Here is a 22,412-nt window from a genome sequence, read left to right on the forward strand (position 1 = left end):
CACACTTAATAGACTACAGTATAGTGTAAACGTAACTTTTATATGCACTGAGAAATCAAAATATTAAAGAGACTCGCTTTATTATGGTATTTGCTGTGTTGTGGTGGTGTAACCAACTTGCAATGTCTCTGAGGTATGCCTGCATCCACATCCATGTTTATATCTATCTATACTTTTATATCATCTTAATGGTATAAAATATTCTCCATGGAGTCTCAAGTTTACTCAAACAATTCTGTAATGCCATTTTTATAAAAGAAACGAAATTAGAACATTGGGCCTTCTGTTTTAATTTGGTCCAAGAAAAAAAAAAGTGAACCTTTCTATTTTGAGTTGTGGAAGGTTAGTTTCTTCTAGATTGCCATTTAACTTGTTTCTGAATGTGTCCTCGTCCTTGGCTTCTTGTTTTCAAGAGGTTGGAGAGGGACCTAGGATTGGATTTTGACTTTGACGCCATCGAGGCTTTTTAGATCACCTTTGAGTATTTATGCACTTTTCTCTTCAATGCAGTGGGGTCAGCAGGGATGTTAAAATTAACCTCTAACAGAATGCTCTGAATTTCCATCCTTCTCTCCTGCTTGCTTTCCTTTCTGTGCTGGCGATGGCCGTTAGGTTGGTGTAGAGAGCAGTGTTGACATCCTTGATTGTCCTCTGACTGTAAGTCCCTACATTCCCTTGTCAGCACACAGCAGGCCCTGCGCCCCCATCCTGTTCCTGTCCAGCCCTGCCTGTGTGCCCCACTCCCACTTCCTCAGTGCGCTCTGGGTCCTCCTCGCTTCCTGCAAGTTTATTTTGACCTTGATCGAATTCATGGTCGTGTTTTTAAATCATAGCTTAGTTTCTTCTCTGCTCGGTAAGAGTAGCAACACTAAAAATAACCCCCCACCAAAAAACAATGAAGTGTCTTCCTGAATATGAGCAGTATTTTTCTTTTTGGATGTTTGGACCAAGCTTGTGTTCAATTATTTCATTTTCCCCTTCGTATCTATTTGATGGTATTTAGAAAGGGCATTTATGAATCATTTCATTTTTAAAATATCACCTGCAAATCCTCTGTGCCCTTCAGGCAGGCCAAAGCAGAAAGCACAGCCTGCAGAACTGAGTTCCAGGAATGCCGAGTGTGGACCCCAGGGCTTTGCATCTGCCCAGATGTTTGTCCTTCGCTAAAACTCCACTCAGTTCATTTGCATAGACTATTAAGCCCTGGGGTATGTACTACGCAGTCTTTGGTTTTGCACAGATGAAGATGAAATGGCTTTTAGAAGTCTTAGATCTTTAAAGTGATAGTTTTCTAATATTGGAATCTCCCTGATGCCAGCATATGTTGCCTTATAGTAAAAACTCTCTGCACATATGTAGTCTAATAAAAATGGATGAGCCTTTGCAGCGGAGCACCATTGCTTTTATTTTTGGAGTGTTTGATTTTTATTCGGTATTCACCTTTTCCTGGGAGGAGGAAATTTCTTTAAAAAAAAAAAAAGAAGTTTGCAGGTGCCAGATTTGCCTCCTTTGCTTTTGGACATAGCTTTGTTACCTAAAACAACATTCAAAAAGTAATTTGAATACCACTGTCCATTTGAGTCTATCCTTTGGTAAGAAATACTGCTAATATCCAGTTTTGAAGCACAGCCCAGGATAAAGTCACTTGGGGCCACGTGGCAATGTATCTTTCTAACCGAAGCTTTTGTGTGGGTGTGTTTTTCTTCAACAGGAGATGGCGAATATCTTGGCTCAGAAGCAACTGCGTTCCATCATCTTAACAGTGAGTACCTACGTGTTGTGATCGCCTTGCTGGGGAGGAATAGTCTGGCGTATTTATTTATCTTCTCTTTTGGCATCATTTTGTGGTTTGTTCTGTGACTTGCTTCTGTGGTGAAGCAGTAGGAACTAGAAAAGGAAGAACAGGTGTCCTTTTGGGATTGGAATAAACAAGGCTTTCCCACAGGAATGGCCTCACATGACTGGAGGGAGGCGGGTCCCTGGAATTGCTCTAGAGAGAGAGACATTCTGGCAGGAAGGGTTGGAAAGCTCTCTCACTGGGGGCAGATTCATTACACTCACAGTTTAGCTTTGTGTTCAAGGAAATCAGGGGCTCCCTGACTTTAAAAAAAAATCCACCAATATGAGCTTATACTGTTTTTAATGAGGAAACTAGTTGGAAATATATCAGACTCTGAGAGTAGTCCTAAAATTTTGACCATTATTTTTTCCTGGGCCCCTTTGCTAGAGAAAGGCAGGGAAGACAGTCATGAAACCTACTCATTAATTGTGATGCAAAAAGAACCTGAAACCTCAGCAGAGAAGAAGCTTTACATGTTCTGTTGTGAATGTTTAGAAATAAATCAAAAGCAAGATTTCCTGAGGCTTTATCTACTACTTGACTTTTAACCAAAGGCTGAAAGAAGTATGTGTAATTGATTCCTCTGCTTATCAAAAAAAAAAAAAAAATTTGTGCTTGTGTAATTCCAAAAATGAGTTCTGCAAGTTTGCAGTTACACACACACACACACACACACACACACACACTCTCCAATACAATGAAGTCATTAAAAATTAAAAACCTTATGAGGGCAAACAAAATAAATATTCTAGAACCCAAAGCCAATAATAATGACTACAATTTGTCATCAAGTTTGATGCTAAACTTCCTGGCTGTTAAGTATAAAGAGAAACCATATGAATGTAATTTTCATTGTTTGATGAAAGAGGTACCCCAGTTCTTCGGGGGATGACATATTTTTCTCCCTGGAACTGGAATCTGAAATGGGTGTTGTTAGAGCCTTCTAATAGATTCTTGGTCCAAGAATGGCTTTGTAGAAATCACAGAAGTGTTCATAATATGTTTTTTCTTTTTTTCAATACTGGCTCTCAATAAAAGTGGACACTACAATATTAAAGCATAAATAGTTCAGTGAAGGTGTTTGTTCAAGGGGAGGACAGTGGGGAGATGAAAGATTAGAAACTTTGAATTAAGGTCTTAGTCTGTTGTTAGTATTTCCTCGGCGTGGCAGTTGGAGTTAGAATGCCCAGATGGGGAGTTTGCCCAGAGATGGAATGACTGTAGGCACCATGTCTGAAAGATCAGTTTGCTTCAGTGGGACTTCTTAAATGAGACTTTGATGGCTGGAAGTTCAAGGTTGGTATTCTCTGGCAAGAACTTGGAGTGCAGGTACTTTTGAGCAGCTAATAAAACAGATGCCTACATGCTCTAGTGCCTAAACACTTTGGATATTAAACACATACCATGATTAACATTCTCTTGGGAAGATTGGAGGGTATGAGGTTTGGTTCTCACCCTGATCCCATTGCCTAGCTTCCCATCCCCCAACTCCCGTAATTTTGTTACAGCAGTTTCCTTCTCTCCCTCATTCTTCACCCCACCCCGCCCTCTTTGACTGACATGGTGCTCAGAGCCAGGCTATGGAGTCCAGGTCCACACCAGGTTGAGGGGCACCCAGAGAAAGTTCTTTCAGACAGCAAGACGTGCTTGGGTCTAGCACACACAAAATAACTAACTTGAATGTGTTCACCACTCTGACTGGTTGTTTGGCATTTTTAAGGCGCAACATGGTCTCTGCCAAAGTGGATGTAAATTAGACCCAAGTGTTGAATCCAGTCTCAAACCCAGCTCTGGTGGGGATGAAGGCCCGTGTATCAAGTCTCCTGCCACTTCTTTTATATTTGTTTCATTTTGGTTCTGTTTTTAAGGAGAAGGGTTATTTTTTAAAAAATTTAATTGTTAACAGATGAGCGAAGTAATACACATAAATTCACTCGTTGCACTGTGGTGGCAGTGGTCCCCGTACGGTTTCCACAGTGAATTAGCTGTACACCTGATGGGTACTTTGCTTTTGTGTGTTGCTTCTAAAACTTTTGCCCACTGAGAAGTGGGATGACCTGTCAGAGATAGTTGTGGGTAAGATGATGGCAAACTGCTTACAAGATGTGTGCACCGTTTACATCTCTCCAGTATGCAGGGAACGCTCCTGTCGTAGAAATCCAGTCCTCTTCAAGATACCCTCCTTTCAGGCTCACCTTTTCCTGATTTATATGGCTGTAGTCACCACAGCATTTCTACCTCCTTCCCTTCCTCCATTCTCCCCTGCACACAGTAGGTCTTTTCCTCAGTTCTGGCCTAAAGATCAGGAACCTTATTGGGCCCCGAAATGTAGAGGAAAGCTTCAGGGTCACCTGCGTGCTCATCTTTCTCCTGAAGGGTGGTCCCCCCCCCGAAACCCCCCCAAGCCGCCAAACGAGGACCTGTGAGGTTCTACTTGGCATAATGGTGGGAGGTCACTTAGGCTGTTTGCTCTTTTCTTTCTTCCATTTTTTAAAAAATTTCACTTGTGAACCATCTCCCCAGCATGTCATCCGAGCCCAGCGGGCCATCAACAATGAAATGGCGCACCAGCTGTACGTGCTACAGGTGCTCACCTTTAACCTTTTGGAAGACAGGATGATGACCAAGATGGACCCCCAGGATCAGGTGAGCGCTTAGCAGACAACAGGAAGAGCACATGAGCGAGAGAAAATGTCACTGAAAGTCGTTTCTCGGGCACTTAGAAACCAGGAGTTTTTAAATGATGATATCATTGTTTTATTATCATCTCAAAACTTAGGGGAATGGATTTAAAACTTAGGTGAATCTAGGGTCAGAGAATAAAATAAATGTATTATTTCATTATGCATCAAACATTCTTTATTGGATAAGAAAGCTTGACATCACACGGCCACAGACCAGATCTTGGCCCTTGGCTCCAGTGCCTTCAGTGGTGATAGCTTTGGAGTCAAGTTCCCAGAAAACAAAGCCACTTGGTAGCTCTATGTGATATTGATTCTGCAGGCTGAGGGAGTAATTTCCGTTCTCCAGTGATCAGCGCCACGGGTAGAGGTCCCAGGTTACGTCTGATTTCTGGGCTTACATTTTTGTCAGTTGGCTCTTTGCTGTAATTCTCTCCAGGTCTCTGGTTGTTGTGCATGAAAGGATATAGCTCCATCCAAAAGGCTTTTGGGGGACTTCACTGGGTGAGGACAGGGTGAGAGGAAACAGCTGGGAGCCCTGCTGTAGCACATTTTCAACTTAAACAGCGCTGCAGCTTTGGAAAGGAAAACACTCATTACTGGCACGTGAGGGGCTGATGTCCCGCAGATGTGGACGGCACATGTGAAGTGTGTGTCTGCCGCAGCCCTTCATTCGTGGCGGGCGGCCATGCGATTAAGAAAGATGGAGAGGCTTCGAGGGGCCATCTAATGTGCCACACATTTTTGGAAAGGCCAAGTGTCATCATCCCAGAGAAATGACACTGTCATCTTACCACTTCTGGTATGAAAGGCAATGTGTCTTAAGGTGGAACAGCCCTCTCTGGAAATCTTTCATTTAAACACACACACACACACACACACACACACACACACACACACACACACACAGACAGACATATATATACTGTGGTTAAATATGCATAACATAAAGTTTACCATTTTAACCATTTCTAAGTTTTGCATCTCTGATGTCACTTCTCAGTGGAGTTAGGGGTTCCTTGTCACTTCAATATATTTCATAAGCTACATGCCTCTCACTTTGTGATGGTACAAGACTCCCAGGTCCTCTAACGTGGCTTTTTCCCATCACAAGCCTTCCATCATATTTGGGGCTCTCGTTTAGAACTTCATGAGGCAGTTGATATCAGCGCCCCAAATGACTTGGCCGTGAGGATAATTGTGGAGTAAAGTCAGGGCTGAGTAGTGGGGAGAGAGGCAGGACCAAGAGGAGTACAGAGCCGTGACTTCGAACTCTGATTGCCTTTTCTCTGTTCTTCTTTTGCCTGAACGCAAATCATTTAGACTCTGGGGAGCCAGGGAGAAGATGTAATGTCACACAATGAAAGCCATTTTCCCTCCTTCTCCTTTTTTTCCCCTCCCTAACCCCTTCAGGCTCAGAGGGACATCATATTTGAACTTCGAAGGATTGCTTTTGATGCAGAGTCTGAACCAAATAACAGCAGCGGGAGCATGGAGAAACGCAAGTCCATGTACACACGGGACTACAAAAAACTTGGCTTCATTGTAAGTAAGCCATCTCCAGTAAGCTCTCCCCTTCCAGCATCCCGGGGTCTGACCTCAGCCACGTAACTGTTGTCTCCTGCGAGCGTGTGGTCCTCTTGTGCCTTACAGAATAGTTTCCACATTTTCCAGATGTTTAGCTGGTTTAAACAAGATCACATGAAAATCTCTTCTGGCTGCAGTGAAATGGAATAACTTGCACAAGTGTGACTAATACTGAGTTTGTTTATTCAGTTCTGATTAAGCGTAACCAAGAGTAGTTAGCCCGGAAAGTATCTAGACTTCATTTAATCCCCTTCATAAGATGCTTAAGGTTCTTTCTAAATTAAGTGGATGATGGCAGCTGCGGGATGGTTCTTATTATTGGGCTAGTGATTGGATGACTCAGTACATTGATTTTGTATCAAAAGCAAATTGAGAGTCTCCTTAAATTTAATCATAATGTGATTCATGCAATTTATATTTTCCTACAAGTTTTTTCTTGCTACAGGTGCTAATAGATAACCTCCTAGATTTTCTTTTTATTAAGTTTGCAAATCAGAACACAGCTTGTCCCGAATATAATCTATTGTCTTTGTTTCTACTTCGGTCCATTGTTGCTCTACCACCATCACATTTCTGCCTGACCTCTGGCTAAATAATCTCAAATTCTGCAGGTATAAAATTGAATTTCCATTTCTTTCCCTTCATAAACAATATAAATGAGATTTTGGCTTCAGTGAATAGAAATCACCCGGCATTATTTTATAATTGCAAATACTCTTTCCTTGAATATATATACACACACACACATTAATAGTAATATTTATTTATATACACTGGTATCCATTCTTTGTGTGTTATTTGAGAAATGTTGCTTTCTCGAGAATTGCCTTTGAAAATTTCCACATCAGTTACATGCATTGCTTTTCAATACTGAAGAGTTTTTATTATTGGAATGTACTACAGTTTATTTAACCAGCTCTTGTGTTTCTCAGTGTTTTGAAATTACCAACAAGTCTATAAGGAACATCTTTGCCACCCAGCATTTATGCAGGTCCACAATCATGTTATTAGGATAAATTTGTACAACTGGCATTTGTATGGTATATATTTTTAAGATTTTTGATGTTATCAAATTGCTTTCCACAATCATTGAGTAATTTCCACTTTAACAGGCAGAGGATCAGAGTGACAGGTTTTATAAACCTCTCCAATAATGTTTTGTAAACTAAAAAAAAAACCCTAGTAATTTGATAAGTAAGTTATTGTGTTTATACTGGTAGTCATAACATGTCTTTTCTCATAAGGGTACTTGTCAAACTCTGTATTCAGCTTTGCAATATATTTTACAGAGGCATTAAGACATCATTTTTATACCATCATATCCCATATTTTGACTTTGACATTCCATTTGATCTTTTAGCTGAGTCAATTTTTCCAAATTTTAGCAAAGAGTTCCATGACTGATGGACCAGGTGGGAGTCCCCGTACCTGGTGTGTGTCGCCGAGTAAGGCTCATGGGTGGCCCCGGCCCTGCTTTCATCCACCTGTGTGTTGGCAGAGCCTGCCTGCCAGGGAGTTAGCCGCGGGAATGTGGCTGTAGCTCACATTCTAACCCCATCCTCAGTTCCTCCCATGTGTTTACTTTTGTGTGTTGAGCAAGGCTTATCCAGATTACCTGGAAAGCTTCACAAAATCACCCAATCTCTCTTACCCTCAAGTCAAATCAGAGTGGCCAGGGAAGAGATCAAGGCACGTGCATCTCAAAGTGTTCCCCACTGATGCCGGTGCTCTGTCCTGAGGGATTGCCTGGTTGTAGGGCATGCCCAAGCCTCTGCCCCTTCATTGCCCTCCTTTGGCTACTACTTGGATTTCTGGTGCGTTTGACTGTATAGAAATGCAACACAAGCTCTTTACGTGCTCAGCATCCCGGGACTGCACGTGTCTGTGCCCCAGGTCCTAGCGATTTTTGTCAGGGGCAGTGGGGTCCCAGAATGCCCAGTGTTATTTCTCCTTCTGGGCATGTGGATGCGAGATGGAGGAGAGAGGGAATTGGGGGAAGACACCTTGGTGGGACTCAGGGTATTACAGGTCTCTAGGAAGGGTATGCATGCATAAAGGGGGCGGGAAGGATGAAACACGTCCATTTTTATCTTCACACTCTGGTCCTGTGTGAAATCATCAGGGTATTTCATGAGCCAAACTCTACGAGTGGTGTTTCTCAACGGCGTTCCATCTGTCTTAACATGACTATTATTTCCTCTCACAGCTGGGTGTTACGGTACATCTCTCTCTGAGTTTCAAGTGCCTCCTGAGTGTTCTGCTCCATGAGTACTTTATGAAGAACATGCCTTTTTCAAATTGAACGTTAATTTGATGTGTTGTAAAGCCTTTAGCACTTATGTGGCCTCTGTTCCAAGGACTTGAAAAGTCCTTTAAAGGCAGAGACCTTGAACAGAGGATAACCAAGGGAGAGTGTTGGTTTCCATCATTTTTCCCTGGATCTTTTTTGAGTTTTCGATTTTAGTCCTTCCTCAGAAACTTCTCCCAGGCCACAGCCTTGCGTCAGGGAGTTGAGAAATTGGAAAGACTAGTTAGTAATGATTTCTAATGCTCGAATTGATGCAACCGCTTTCACAAGCAGAGATCTTCACTTTAGAGTAACGCGCAGGGGCCAGAAACAGACAGGCCTCAGGAATGGACTCACATGCTCCTTGCGCCACCTAGAGACCATTGTGCAAAACGCTGAAAGCGGGCTGAGGCTCTTGTGTCTGACCTCAAAAGCCCTGGCTGGATGCTGGAGTCCATCCTGGTGCAGGATTCTCTCTGTGCTTCCAAAAGAGGGATCATCTTGCCTGTTAACTCCTTACTGACCTCCTCCCTGTTGCCTCCTTCAGGAGCAATTTGAGATTTGGATAGCCTTTTGGATCTCTTTGAAGGAAAGTTCAATTCACATAAGAATGCTAGTTCTCATTTCACATCTCCCAAGTAGGCAGTGCTCAGGAAGTGTTAAAGGACAAGTTTTTGGAGTTGAGTGGGCCTAAGATTTTGATTCTATGCCTCCTACTTACAAGGCATTTATTAATAATAAGCCATTAATTAGTAACTGGCCAGTGGGCAGTCATTTAACCTACTCACTCAGGTGCCAGTTTCCTCTGTGTGAAACTGGGCAGGCGCGCTCCTGTTTCACGGCTCCTAGAGGGCTCTACAGGACTGTCTGTCAGCAACTGCTCAGCACCTGGCATGGTGGGTGCACCCAGCAAGTGGCACTTCCCTTCCTTGCTTTTTGGAGAGCATGCATCAAGGAAGTCATAGGCGGCTTTTCAAGTTTTCCAAAGTAGAGGGGCCGTTGCTCCAACAAGGCAGGGAGAACAGTGTGTTCCAGGATAGTGAAGCACTGCACCTTTGAGAAGGCAGATGGGCCTCACATCCCTTCTCAGCACAGCATCCCAACAGAGCAGATTTTTCTGATGAAATCATTCTAAAATCTCGGTTTAAAGTGGCTAAATGGCTTGTATGGTTAGTCACAACACAGAAAAGCACTTGCTTTTAAAACAAAGCTGCTTATTCTTCTAAGATCTCTTAGTGGTTCCTTAGTTTCAAAATGGACATGCCTTTGCAGGTCCCCCCGTAGGAGGAGGGGGTCAGGGTTGTCTGGGTTAATACTAATCTCATTGGAACTTCTAAGAAAGGACATGTGTACTTCTCAAGGTGATGGAAAGCAGATTCTCATTTTCAGAATGACTTTATTCAGAAAGCAGGAGAAATGCCTCTAGTCAAAACATGCCTTGTGGATTATAATGACCAGGAACTGTGCAAAACGGTTTTCACACTCTGTGAAGAGTTGAGTCCTGGCCAGAGACCCTTCTAGAATGTATCTGTCATGATGTCCAATTGATCGCTTCACTATTTGTGAATTTTACCTTTATCCAGTTTGTTGGACAAGCATTGAAAAGGAGGTATCTGTAGTTCCTCTTTCTGAGCCCTCTTGGACCAGGGCAGATGTTAAAATTGGACAAGCTTGGGTTTTTTTTTTTCCTAGTTGCTTTTTTCTTTTTCTTTAGGTCGACTGGAGCCCAAATAAGCTCATTTTTTTTTAACATTTTTTATTGATTTATAATCATTTTACAATGTTGTGTCAAATTCCAGTGTTCAGCACAATTTTTCAGTTATTCATGGACATATACACACTCATTGTCACATTTTTTTCTCTGTGAGTTATCATAACATTTTGTGTATATTTCCCTGTGCTATACAGTGTAGTCTATTCTACAGTTTTGAAATCCCAGTCTATCCCTTCCCACCCTCCACCCCCCTGGTAACCACAAGTCTGTATTCTCTGTCTGTGAGTCTATTTCTGTCCTTTATTTACACTTTGTTTTTGTTTGTTTGTTTGTTTTTGTTTTTGTTTTTTAGATTCCACATATGAGCGATCTCATATGGTATTTTTCTTTCTCTTTCTGGCTTACTTCACTTAGAATGACATTCTCCAGGAGCATCCATGTTGCTGCAAATGGCATTATGTTGTCGGTTTTTATGGCTGAGTAGTATTCCATTGTATAAATATACCACATCTTCTTTATCCAGTCACCTGTTGATGGACATTTAGGCTGTTTCCATGTTTTGGCTATTGTAAATAGTGCTGCTATGAACATTGGGGTGCAGGTGTCATCCTGAAGTAGATTTCCTTCTGGATACAAGCCCAGGAGTGGGATTCCTGGGTCATATGGTAAGTCTATTCCTAGTCTTTTGAGGAATCTCCACACTGTTTTCCATAGTGGCTGCACCAAACTGCATTCCCACCAGCAGTGTAGGAGGGTTCCCCTTTCTCCACAGCCTCTCCAGCATTTGTCATTTGTGGATTTTTGAATGACGGCCATTCTGACTGGTGTGAGGTGATACCTCATTGTAGTTTTGATTTGCATTTCTCTGATAATTAGTGATATTGAGCATTTTTTCATGTGCTTTTTGATCATTTGTATGTCTTCCTTGGAGAATTGCTTGTTTAGGTCTTCTGCCCATTTTTGGATTGGGTTGTTTATTTTTTTCTTATTGAGCCGTATGAGCTGCTTATATATTCTGGAGATCAAGCCTTTGTCGGTTTCACTTGCAAAAATTTTCTCCCATTCCGTAGGTTTTCTTCTTGTTTTATTTCTGGTTTCCTTTGCTGTGCAGAAGCTTGTAAGTTTCATTAGGTCCCATTTGTTTATTCTTGCTTTTATTTCTTCTAGGAGAAAATTTTTGAGATGTATGTCAGATAATGTTTTGCCTATGTTTTCCTTTAGGAGGTTTATTGTATCTTGTCTTATGTTTAAGTCTTTAATCCATTTTGAGTTGATTTTTGTATATGGTGTAAGGGAGTGTTCTAGCTTCATTGTTTTACATGCTGCTGTCCAGTTTTCCCAACACCATTTGCTGAAGAGACTGTCTTTATTCCAATGTATATTCTTGCCTCCTTTGTCAAAGATGAGTTGACCAAAAGTTTGTGGGTTCATTTCTGGGCTCTCTATTCTGTTCCATTGGTCTATATGTCTGTTTTGGTACGAATAGCATGCTGTCTTGATGACTGTAGCTCTATAGTATTGTCTGAAGTCTGGGAGAGTTATTCCTCCAGCCTCTTTCTTTCTCTTCAGTAATGCTTTGGCAATTCTAGGTCTTTGATGGTTCCATATGAATTTTATTATGATTTTTTCTAGTTCTGTGAAATATGTCCTGGGTAATTGGATAGGGATTGCATTAAATCTGTAGATTGCCTTGGGCAGTGTGACCATTTTAACAATATTGATTCTTCCAATCCAAGAGCATGGAATATCTTTCCATTTTTTAAAGTCTTCTTTAATTTCCTTCATCAATGGTTTATAGTTTTCTGTGTATAATTCTTTCACCTCCTTGGTTAGATTTATTCCCAGATATTTTATTACTTTGGGTGCTATTTTAAAGGGGATTGTTTCTTTACTTTCTTCTTCTGTTGATTTATCGTTAGTGTAAAGAAATGCAACTGATTTTTGAACGTTAATTTTGTAACCTGCTACCTTGCTGAATTCTTCAATCAGCTCTAGTAGCTTTTGTGTGGACCTTTTAGGGTTTTCTATATATAGTAACATGTCATCAGCATATAATGACACTTTTACCTCTTCTTTTCCAATTTGGATCCCTTTTATTTCTTTCTCTTGCCTGACTGCTGTGGCTAGGACTTCCAGGACTATGTTGAATAGGAGTGGTGATAGTGGGCATCCTTGTCTTGTCCCAGATTTTAGTGGGAAGCTTTTGAGTTTTTCCCCGTTGAGTACTATGCTGGCTGTAGGTTTGTCATATATAGCTTTTATTATGTTGAGATATGTTCCCTCTATACCCACTTTGGCGAGAGTGTTTATCATAAATGGGTGTTGAATTTTATCAAATGCTTTTTCTGCATCGATTGAGATGATCATGTGGTTTTTGTCCTTTCTCTTGTTGATGTGATGTATTACACTGATTGATTTGCGTATGTTGAACCAGCCTTGTGTCCCTGGGATGAACCCCACTTGGTCATGATGTATAATCTTTTTTATGTGTTGTTGGATTCTATTTGCTAAAATTTTGGTGAGGATTTTGGCGTCTATGTTCATCAGTGATATTGGCCTATAATTCTCTTTTTTTGTAGTGTCTTTGCCTGGTTTTGGTATCAGGGTGATGGTGGCTTCATAGAATGAGTTTGGGAGTATTCCCTCCTTTTCAATCGTCTGGAAGAGTTTGAGGACTGGTATGAGTTCTTTGTATGTTTGGTAGAATTCCCCGGTGAAGCCGTCCGGTCCTGGACTTTTATTTGTAGGGAGGTTTTTAATTGCTATTTCTATTTCCTTTCTAGTGATCGGATTGTTCAAGTGTTCAGATTCTTCTTGATTCAGTTTTGGTGGACAGTATGTTTCCAGAAACTTGTCCATCTCCTCTAGGTTATCCAGTTTGGTTCCATATAGTTTTTCATAATATTCTCGTATGATATTCTGTATTTCTATTTTGTTTGTTGTAATTTCTCCATTTTCCTTTCTTATTTTGCTAATTTGTGCTCTCTCTTTTTTCTTCTTTGTGAGTTTGGCCAGAGGTTTGTCGATTTTATTTACTTTTTCAAAAAACCAGCTTTTGGTTTGGTTGATTTTTTCTATGGTCTTGTTAATCTCTATTGTATTTAATTCCTCTCTGATCTTTATTATTTCCTTCCTTCTGCTGCTTTTTGGGGCTTTTTGTTCTTCTTTTTCTAATTCATTCAGGTGGTGGGTTAAATTGTTTATTTGAGATTGTTCTTCTTTTTTGAGGAAGGCCTGTATCGCTATAAACTTCCCTCTTAGCACTGCCTTTGCTGTGTCCCATATGGTTTTGAGTGGTTGTGCTTTCATTATCATTTGTCTCAAGGTATTTTTTAATTTCAGCTTTGATTTCCTCATTGATCCATTGTTTTTTCAATAACATATTGTTTAATCTCCATGCTTTCCTTTTTTTCTCTTTTGTTTCTCTGTTGTTGATTTCCAGTTTCATGGCATTGTGGTCAGTAAAGATGCTTGAGATAATTTCTATCTTCTTAAAATTGTTGAGGTTTCTTTTGTGCCCAAGTACATGATCGATCCTGGAAAATGTTCCATGTGCACTTGAAAAGAATGTATATCCTATTTTTGGGGGGTGTAATGCTCTGAAAATATCCACCAAATCTAGTTTTTCTATTGTAGTATTTAATTTCTCTGTTACCTTGTTTATTTTCTGTCTAGTGATGTTAATGCAGTGTTAAAATCTCCAACTATGATTGTATTCCCATCAATATCCCCCTTTATCTCTGTTAGTAATTCTTGTATGTACTTAGGTGCTCCTATATTGGGTGCATATATATTAACGAGTGTAATATCCTCATCATGTATCACTCCTTTAATCATTATGAAATGTCCTTCTTTATCTTTCTTTATGGCCTTTGTTTTAAAGTCTATTTTGTCTGAAATCAGTACTGCAACACCTGCTTTTTTGGCTTTTCCATTTGCATGGAATATCCTTTTCCATCCTTTCACTCTCAATCTATATGTGTCCTTCTCCCTAAAGTGGGTCTCTTGTATGCAGCATATTGAAGGTTCTTGCTTTATTATCCAGTCTGCCACTCTGTGTCTTTTGACTGGAGCATTTAGTCCATTAACATTTACAGTAATTAATGATAGATGTGTGTTTATTGCCATTTTGAACTTATCTTTGCAGTTGAATTGGTATATCCTCTTTGTTCCTTTCTTCTTCCTTTTGTGGTTTGGTAATTTTCCTTTGTATTATCATGGATTTTATTTAATTTTTGTGACTCCTTTGTAAATTTTTGGCTTGTGGTTACCCTTTTTTGTAAATCTATCAACCCATTACTATAACTGTTTTTATTAAACTGATAGTAACATGATCTCAAACCCATCCTACTGTTAAAAAAAATTTTTAAAAGAAAGAAAAAAATATTCTATATTTCCCTGCCTCCCTCTCCCACTCTCAGTGATTTGTATGTCTTCTTTTATAATTTCATGTTTACTTTATTTGTAATTCATGAGTTATCACCTTTCCAGTTGTGTGTTTCTCATTTCTGTAGCATCCTGCTGCTTTTCTATTTAGAATAGCCCTTTCAGTATTTCTTTTAGCATGGGTTTAGTGTTGCTAAACTCCTGCAGTTTTTTTTTGTCTGTGAAACTCTTTATTTCTCCTTCTATCCTCAAGGATAGCCTTGCTGGATAAAGGATCCTAGGCTGCATCTTTTTTTCATTCAGGGCTTTGAATGTATCTTGCCACTCCCTTCTGGCCTGTAGTGTTTGTGTAGAGAAATCAGCTGAGAGCCTTATGGGGGTTCCCTTGTAACTTACTCTTTGCTTTTCTCTTGCTGCCTTTAGAATCATTTCTTTATCCTTGACTCTGGCCATCTTGATTATGATATGTCTTGGTGTGGGTCTATTTGGGTTCTTCCTGTTTGGGACCCTCTGAGCTTCCTGTACTTGGATATCTGATTCCTTCTTTAAGTTTGGGAAGTTTTCAGTCATGATTTCTTCAAAAACCTTTTCAATCCCCTTTGATCTTTCTTCTCCTTCTGGGACCCCTATTATGCGAAGATTGGGACGCTTTATATTATCCCATAGTTCCCTTATGCTATTTTCATAATTTTTTATTTGCTTCTCTTGTAGTTCTTCTGAATGGGTGCTTTCTATTGCCCTGTCTTCTAGATCACTAATTCGTTCCTCTGCATTATCTAGTCGGCTTTGCACAGCTATTAGATCATTACTCATCTCTGTCAATGAGTTTACCCATTCTACTTGGTTCTTCTTTATAGCTTCAATTTCATTTTTGACATATTTTATATCTCTAAACACTATCTCTTTTAATTCCTTCAGCAATTAAATCCCTCCTTTTTTGAAATCTTGATCTAGTAGGCTATCGATGTCTATTTTTTTGATCTTTCTTTCAGGGGATTTCTCTTGTTCTTTTATTTGGGAAAGGTTTTTCTGCTTCTTCATCTTGCTCATACCTCTTTGGCACTGTGGTTTATGGAGTATCAGTTGTTTATTTTGGTCCTTAAGGATTTTATCTATCTGATGCCTATTTAGGAATAGAACTTAGGAAAAAAAGAAAAAAAAATAAGAGAGAGAAAGAATTTTAAAAGAAGGGAGAAAGAGGGTTTGAAAACAGTGTATAATGAATAATAGAAGAGTGAGTTGAAGCAGAGTATTAATCGGGTTGAGACGTCCTTTTGAAACCTTTACAAAAGGGGGGGGAGATGAATAGATGTATTTGAAACCTGTGTCTAGTCAATAGCAGGATATCAAAACCCAAGAGAAATAGAAATGAATTAAGAAGTAAAGATTAAGAGAGTAATAGAAAATAGAACAGGTAAAAACAGATTTAAAAAAAAAAGGGGGGGGGGGTTGTTGGTGTTCTCCTGGAGTCTGTGTGCTTTTACTGTGAAGTCTTTCTGTCTTTGTCCTGTTTTGGAAGCTCAGCTTGCTGTTTTCAGAGGCCCTCCGTTGGCGCCCTCTTCTGTGCTGCTCCCAGCACCTGTCGGCAAGCAGATCGCACCTCCTGCTAACACTGGGTCAGGTGCAGCTCTCTGCTGTGGGCGGGCAGGTCGCTGCCCCTCCGGATGCCGTAGTCAGATGTTGCAGACTGGCCGGGTCGGAGGGCGGGTCGTGCCCCCTCCCAGCACCTCGGTCAGGGGCTGTGTTCCTGCCCGAAAGGCGGGGGGCCGCTCTCGCTCTACCTGCGCCGCCGCCGGTAGCTCCGTTGCTCTGTGCGACTGAGCGCTCCGCCCTGCGCCCTGGTCGGCGCTCCGCCCTGGTCGGCGCTCTGCGGGTGGGCTCGGGGAAGACCGAGGGACAGCCCTGTCTCTGCTCCGAGCCAAAACCCAGCTCCTTGTTTGTCTTTGTGGAGCAAATTCTCTGAGGGACCAGGATGGAAGGATCCTATCTGCCCCGGGCTGCAGGCCAGTCTCAGTCTGGCCTTTGAGGCTGCTATGCCCTTCGGTGCGCATGCAGGTTTCGCCCCCGCCCCCGCCTGGGTGCTTAGCGCAGAGGATATGGCGGCTGTGCCTGAGCCCCGCCTCTCTTCTCCCGAAAACTTTCCGCGGGTTTTCAGAGATGGGAGTGTGCACCCTTCCCCCGAGAGCACATCAACCTTGCTGTTTTATGGAGGGCCCAGGTTGTTCTGCCCTGTGAACCCACAGCCACGGCAGGCAGCCCCTTGCGTTCCCCCGGGGCTGCCTCCGTGCAGCCACTTCCGTCCTCCGCCCGGCTTGTGCAGCCTGGCCCTGCCCGCCGCTGCCGGCCCGCGTCTCAGGCTGGGTGTCGGGGGGACGCTCTGTGCCCGTTTAACTTAGTTCTGTTAGTCAAGGGCTGCTCTGTACAGATCCGAGCCTCGGAGGCTCCCCCTCCGTCCCGCTGGCCTCTCAGTTGGAGAGGGGAGACCCAGCGAGCGAGCGCCAGTCCTCCTTTGCCGCTCCCTCCCCGCGGGACCCGTCCTGCGCTGCTTTGCCTTTTGTTCTTTCTTTTTTCCTTTTCTCCTACCAGATTTTTGGCGTCTTTATCTTTTGAAGAGGGCGATGTTCTGTTGGAGTTCCGCAGGTGCTCTGGTTGGCTGAGTGGGTCTGTAGATGTGGGTCTTGGTGTATTTGTGGGAGAGGGTGACCTGCGAGCGTCCTTCTACTCCGCCATTTTCTCCGTCTCTCTCTAAGCTCATTTTTTAAAAAAGAAACTGTTTCTGAACAATATAATGTGCTTGAATATGAAAAGTTTTCATAAACATTTCCCTTAACATTTTCAGGTTGTCTTAAGAGAAAAAAAATTGACTAAAATGGGAGGGTGGAGAAAGGTAATGGGAAAAATCTTATTTCAGAATTAAGGCTCTTTTAAAAGGTAGGTTGCATTGTATTCAGGTATGATAAGGCCAGAACTGCCCCTGGAGATGGTTGCTGTTGAAAAGAGAGCTTGTTGCTCATAGTTCCCAAGAGGAGGGAGCGTGTCCCATCACACAGGGACATATAGGAAGCAGCAGGGTGGGTCAGGAGGCAGGGAGAGCGAGCGGAAAACACAGGCAGCAGCCTTCTGTGTGGCTTTCAGGAGAAAGCCAAGGCAAGGACGGTCAGCAGGCTCAGAACTGGCCAGTTTAAATGATTTCCTTGGGCCCTGGGGTCTAGGTGCTACCCCTGCTTGTCTCTGGTACCTGGCTCTGTGGTCATTAGAGCGGGCGGATGGTGGCCCAGAGTGCAAACGCCTGATAGAGGAGGTCGTTGGGGAATAGGATCTGGATTGGTTGGTTTGCATGTGACAAGCAGACTTCTCATGTACAGGAAGTAGCCCACCCCTGCGGAGGGCAGTCCCTCCAATGTCAGCAAGGACTCAAGATATCAAAACATCAGAAAATACAAAAAGTGAAAACCACATGATTGGTATAGATTTATGTTCAAATTTTTAAACGATTTTTTTACCTTCTTGGGTGATAGAAGATAATTATGCAGTTACACAAGTATAATTATACATAATTACATATGCAGTACTTGGTGTCATTTTAATGTATTTTTTCCCAAATACAGATGGCAGGGGATGAAGTGACATGCATATTTATATGTCTCTTCCTCCATCTCCGTCCGCATCCCTGTTTGCATTCCACGGAAGAAAGCACCTTGGTCTAAATGCCATGACGATTAAGCCTGGGCTCTGCATTCGGGTTTCCCAGGTTGATTCCTGACTCTCCCACTCACAGGCTGAGTGATTCTGATAAGTTACTTGACATTATCATGTCTTAGTTTTCTTGTCTTTAACTGGGGCATGTTAGTTGTCTCTATCAGTAGGTTTGTTGTATGGATTAAATTAGTAGCTACTTATAAATCATGCAAAACAGTGCCTGGCACATACTGAGCAGGCTATGAACTTGGACGCTGTTACGATGATGTTACAACTACTATTACTATGATTATTGGAAGGGCGCCCTGTGCCCTATGACACTGTGGCAGACGGTGATGACTAAACGTGAGAGTTGTTAAGTTGTCCCAGGAAGACAGTAAGAAAATGCTCAAAGTAAGAGTTAAAGATGAAGAAATAACATGTGTTTGGGAAACTGCGAGTAACGCAAATAGTTTGTTACAGCCAGTGTTTATGTTGCCCTGGGACAGAGAAGTGGAGTCAGCTTTGCAAGCAAGGGGCAGATTATAGAGAATTTTAAATTCAAAGGAGTGGAAACACAGTCAGTCTTCATGGATTCCATATCTGCAAATTCACCTAGACACTAAAATCTATTTGTAACCCCAAATCAGTCATCGTGGTGCTTTCACAGTCATTTGCAGACAAGTACTTAGTGGCAAAAAATTTGAGTTGCAGGACAGGCACGTGAGGTCAGACCCGGGTCTGTCTGCCAGCTTGTTTCAGCTCATCTTGTAAACGAGCATCCTTTCCTGCCGTCTAGCCAGGGCCACATTTTCTGAAATGTTGTGCTTTCTGTTGATGATTCTGCTGTTTAAAATGCCCCTCAAGCATTGTGCTAAAGTACTGCCCAGTGTTCCGAAGTGCAAGAGGCTGTGATGTGCCTTATGGGGAAAATACGTGTGTTAGATTAGCTTGGTTCACGCATGAGGGATAGTGCTGTTGCTGTGAGTTCAATGTTAATGAATCAACAGTATATATTAAATAATGTGCCTTTGAACAGAATGGCACATAAAACAAAGTTATGTGTTGATAGTTAACAAAAATCTTGTGACCAGAGGCTTAAAGGAACCCAATCCTTTATTCCCCCTTGGAGCAGTGGCTCAGTATTCATTAATTAAGGGTTTATGGTGACTTCATAGAATGTAACTACAGGAAATAAGGAGGATCGATATACTTTAAGTCCCTGGGGAGCTTTCAGGCAGGGATAAGGCAGGGAGAGGAGACTCCCTGGGGGTCCCAGGCTCAGTTCCCTCCTAGCCACGTGTCCTGCACGTGTTAAGTGGGGAAGAGAAAGCCTTCCCTTCACTGCCTCGCAGGCAGGTGCGACCTTAAGGAACATGTGCACTGCTCAGGACAGCTCCAGGGGGAGTACTGTAGCCCACTGTGACTTGATTTATCTATTTGAAAGCCAGAAGCTACCTTGAAACTGCTGCTGCACCAAAATACCATGTCCCTGAAATCAGGTGAATTTTTCACTCTATAACCAGTTTTCATTCTAAACTCATCCTACATAGACAAGGACTCAGTCTATGGTGGACCTGGCTTCTATTTCAGCATTACTCCTACCGGGACTTTCTCAAAGGTTTGTCACTGAGAATGTGATTCAGTCCCTTGGAGCACAAGTGCAACATTAGGAGGACTATGGAATATACAGAAAGCAAATCTTAACATTTACCTAATTTTTGTGGTCCTCACCTCTGTTTTGCCACAAGGCATCTCTGGAAACATGGTAAAACAGATTTTTTAGAAAGAAAAGCACATATTCCCATGTGAATGGTTTAATGATTGGGATAGTATTCCTAACCAAGCACTCTGCTTTCAAATAGTTAAAGATACGAGGTCATAAAAAGCAAAAGGACAACTATTTTTCTTTCAGTCATGTATTGAAATGTGTTTCAGCCATAAAGAATTCAGGAGGTCCCAGTGCAGGCTGGGGTGCTCTGAGAGGAAGCTCTGGCGAATCCTAGCCAGTCCACCCAGCCCACCCTCTCCTTTCCACCTGAGGGACCTTTTGTGGACATTGGTGAAGGGGTTACCAGTGACTGAGACCCCTGAACACTTAGGTTCAGTCTGGATGAACACGCAGGTAGCTACTGCATGAGCCTATTCCCCCGAACCAGAGCTTCTGTTTTCTGCCTCGTTCACACTGTGCTCTGGTCCATTCTGATCAGAAACCCCCTTTCCCTACTCAAAATGCAGCCAATCTCCAATCCTAATCCCTTCTAGCCTTGCTCCATCCGGCTGTAACTGACTAGCTGGGAGATTACAATGTATTAGTGACGCCGGAGCAGAATCAGCCACCAGATGGCGCAAACCCACAGCCGTTGATGACTCTCAACCAGATTCTACCCCGTTAAACTCGGAGGACCAGCCCCCGAGACACCCAACTGCTTTGCAGCTCTGCTCATCAGCCTGCTGAGTGTGAAGTTGTAGGACCAGGGTAGGGGGCTTTAGGATCTCCTCAGGAAGTCTCTATAGCCTCCATCGAGGCTATGCAGAATCTAGGAACATTCTGAGATGCCCAGCTGGCTTCCTTATTAAGTGCCTGCTGTTCCTGGCAGATGATCATTTATGTAATATCTGCATCTCCTGATTCTCATTCCCAAATATTTTTCCTTATGCTGTCATGAAAGTCTTTTATACGGAGCATAACAATCTATACAGCTAATATTTTCTTCTGTCTTAACGTGGAAATGTAGGAAAGAATGCACTGGAAAATCCAAATGATTATTGACTGCAGAAACAATAATAATAATTTATTTGGGGGTTTAAAAACATACATCATTAAAACATGTGACAGCAATAACATGGAGGGGGTAGGAGGGGTAAATGGAGTCAACATGAACCCGCATTGCTGAGATGTGGCACAAGGCTGTCTGGGGAAGTTCGAGCTGATTCTTGATGTGCGTTCCTTAGATGAGTAGAATCTTATAGATTCATTTTTCAACTTTTTCTTTTTCTTAAAAGAAGTCTTCCAGAGTTACATGTTCAGAGACATTGCTGAGACCTCTTTCTTAATGGTAAGGGGTACTGAGAATCTTGGACATTTTTGTCCTTTTATCTCTGCCTTTCCCATTCTCACTCCAACAAATTAGCAAGGGGGTTTCTGAAAGGGAAAGCCGCCAAGGGGGAGCATTCTGGGAGGATACCCATAGTTAAGACACAAGTTGTAGGCAGCTCTGACGGTCACTTCCTTGATTGGCAGGTGGGAGTCCTGTCTTTTGGGTGACGATTAGTTACAAGCGCAGAGAAGACCACCATGGCCAGGGTGGGCTCTGTGGTGTCCTTCTTGGATGTTTTGGTAAATGATACACAGCATGGCGCACACCGTCTTCACATTTGGTTTTAAGTGCAGAGACCATAGCTTTGTTGAAGTTGTAGCTGCTCATTTAGAAAAGGGAAACTTAGCTTTGGGAACTCTCTCGCAGAACCCAAGAAGGTGGGATATCGGGCTTGAACCGAGGGGAGCGGATCACCAGACAGAGCTTCTGTGCGGAGGGCTCTTCATGTTGGTACCCGCAGCCCGGCGGGCCGCCTCCCTCTCAGGTTAGCGTCACCACGCTCCCGAGTGATGCGCAGGGACGGCAAGAAGCCCCACGTAGAACACTTGCAGAGCTCTTCTTGCTGACCCTGCCTTGCTGGCCGGTGGAGCGGGGAAGGACAGTCAAAAGGGGAGAAGTGAGGCTTGCAGGGCAGCCCGGCGCGCGCCCCCGGTCACTGTCAGAGGTGGAGAGGGGCCCGTTTCCACCGCTGCCTCCTGCAGCAGGGCTTGTCCTGTCGCTGCCATTTCCATCAGGTCGGTGACTTCCATAGGTGACAGGTTCCTTCCCTTCTCCCTACCCTCACAGGGGGAGGGAGCGCGGAGAGGCGGTGAGAACTGGGGGTAATCTCAGTCTCATCTCAGCATCAGCCGCCAGAGAGCCAGCATTTACCCGTGGCCGCCGTGTGAAGATGGTGCAGAGCGCACCAGTCCTACAAGGCGCACATGAGAAACTGTACTCTCGACATGCTTCGTAAAGGAAGTATTGTAAAGGAAAACTTTGGAAAACGAATGAGCTGTGTGATTCATCGCCATGACAATATTTGGGCTTCCTTCTCTTGTAATTTTATGGTAACTAATTTTAACTCCAGGCAGAATTTCTCGGAGATGACTACTGAAAGCGGAATGAGAGGATGGGTTTCTCCTGCTCCCGTTTCCCT

General features: G+C 42.7%; 1 protein-coding gene across 9 annotated transcripts in view; it reads left to right on the forward strand.

Annotated features, from left to right (window-relative positions):
• ELMO1 (engulfment and cell motility 1) overlaps positions 1-22,412 on the forward strand; it is a 491,764-nt gene that overhangs the window by 184,300 nt on the left and 285,052 nt on the right. For all 9 annotated transcript variants that reach the window (XM_010955409.3, XM_045516965.2, XM_010955408.3 and 6 more), the window contains 3 exons: positions 1,712-1,762; positions 4,364-4,486; positions 5,935-6,066. In XM_010955409.3, coding sequence (XP_010953711.1) covers positions 1,712-1,762; positions 4,364-4,486; positions 5,935-6,066 — 306 coding nt within the window. The remainder of the gene's footprint in view (positions 1-1,711; positions 1,763-4,363; positions 4,487-5,934; positions 6,067-22,412) is intronic.

The sequence above is a fragment of the Camelus bactrianus genome, chromosome 7 (genome assembly GCF_048773025.1).
Source record: "Camelus bactrianus isolate YW-2024 breed Bactrian camel chromosome 7, ASM4877302v1, whole genome shotgun sequence".
NCBI classification, from domain to species: Eukaryota; Metazoa; Chordata; class Mammalia; order Artiodactyla; family Camelidae; genus Camelus; species Camelus bactrianus.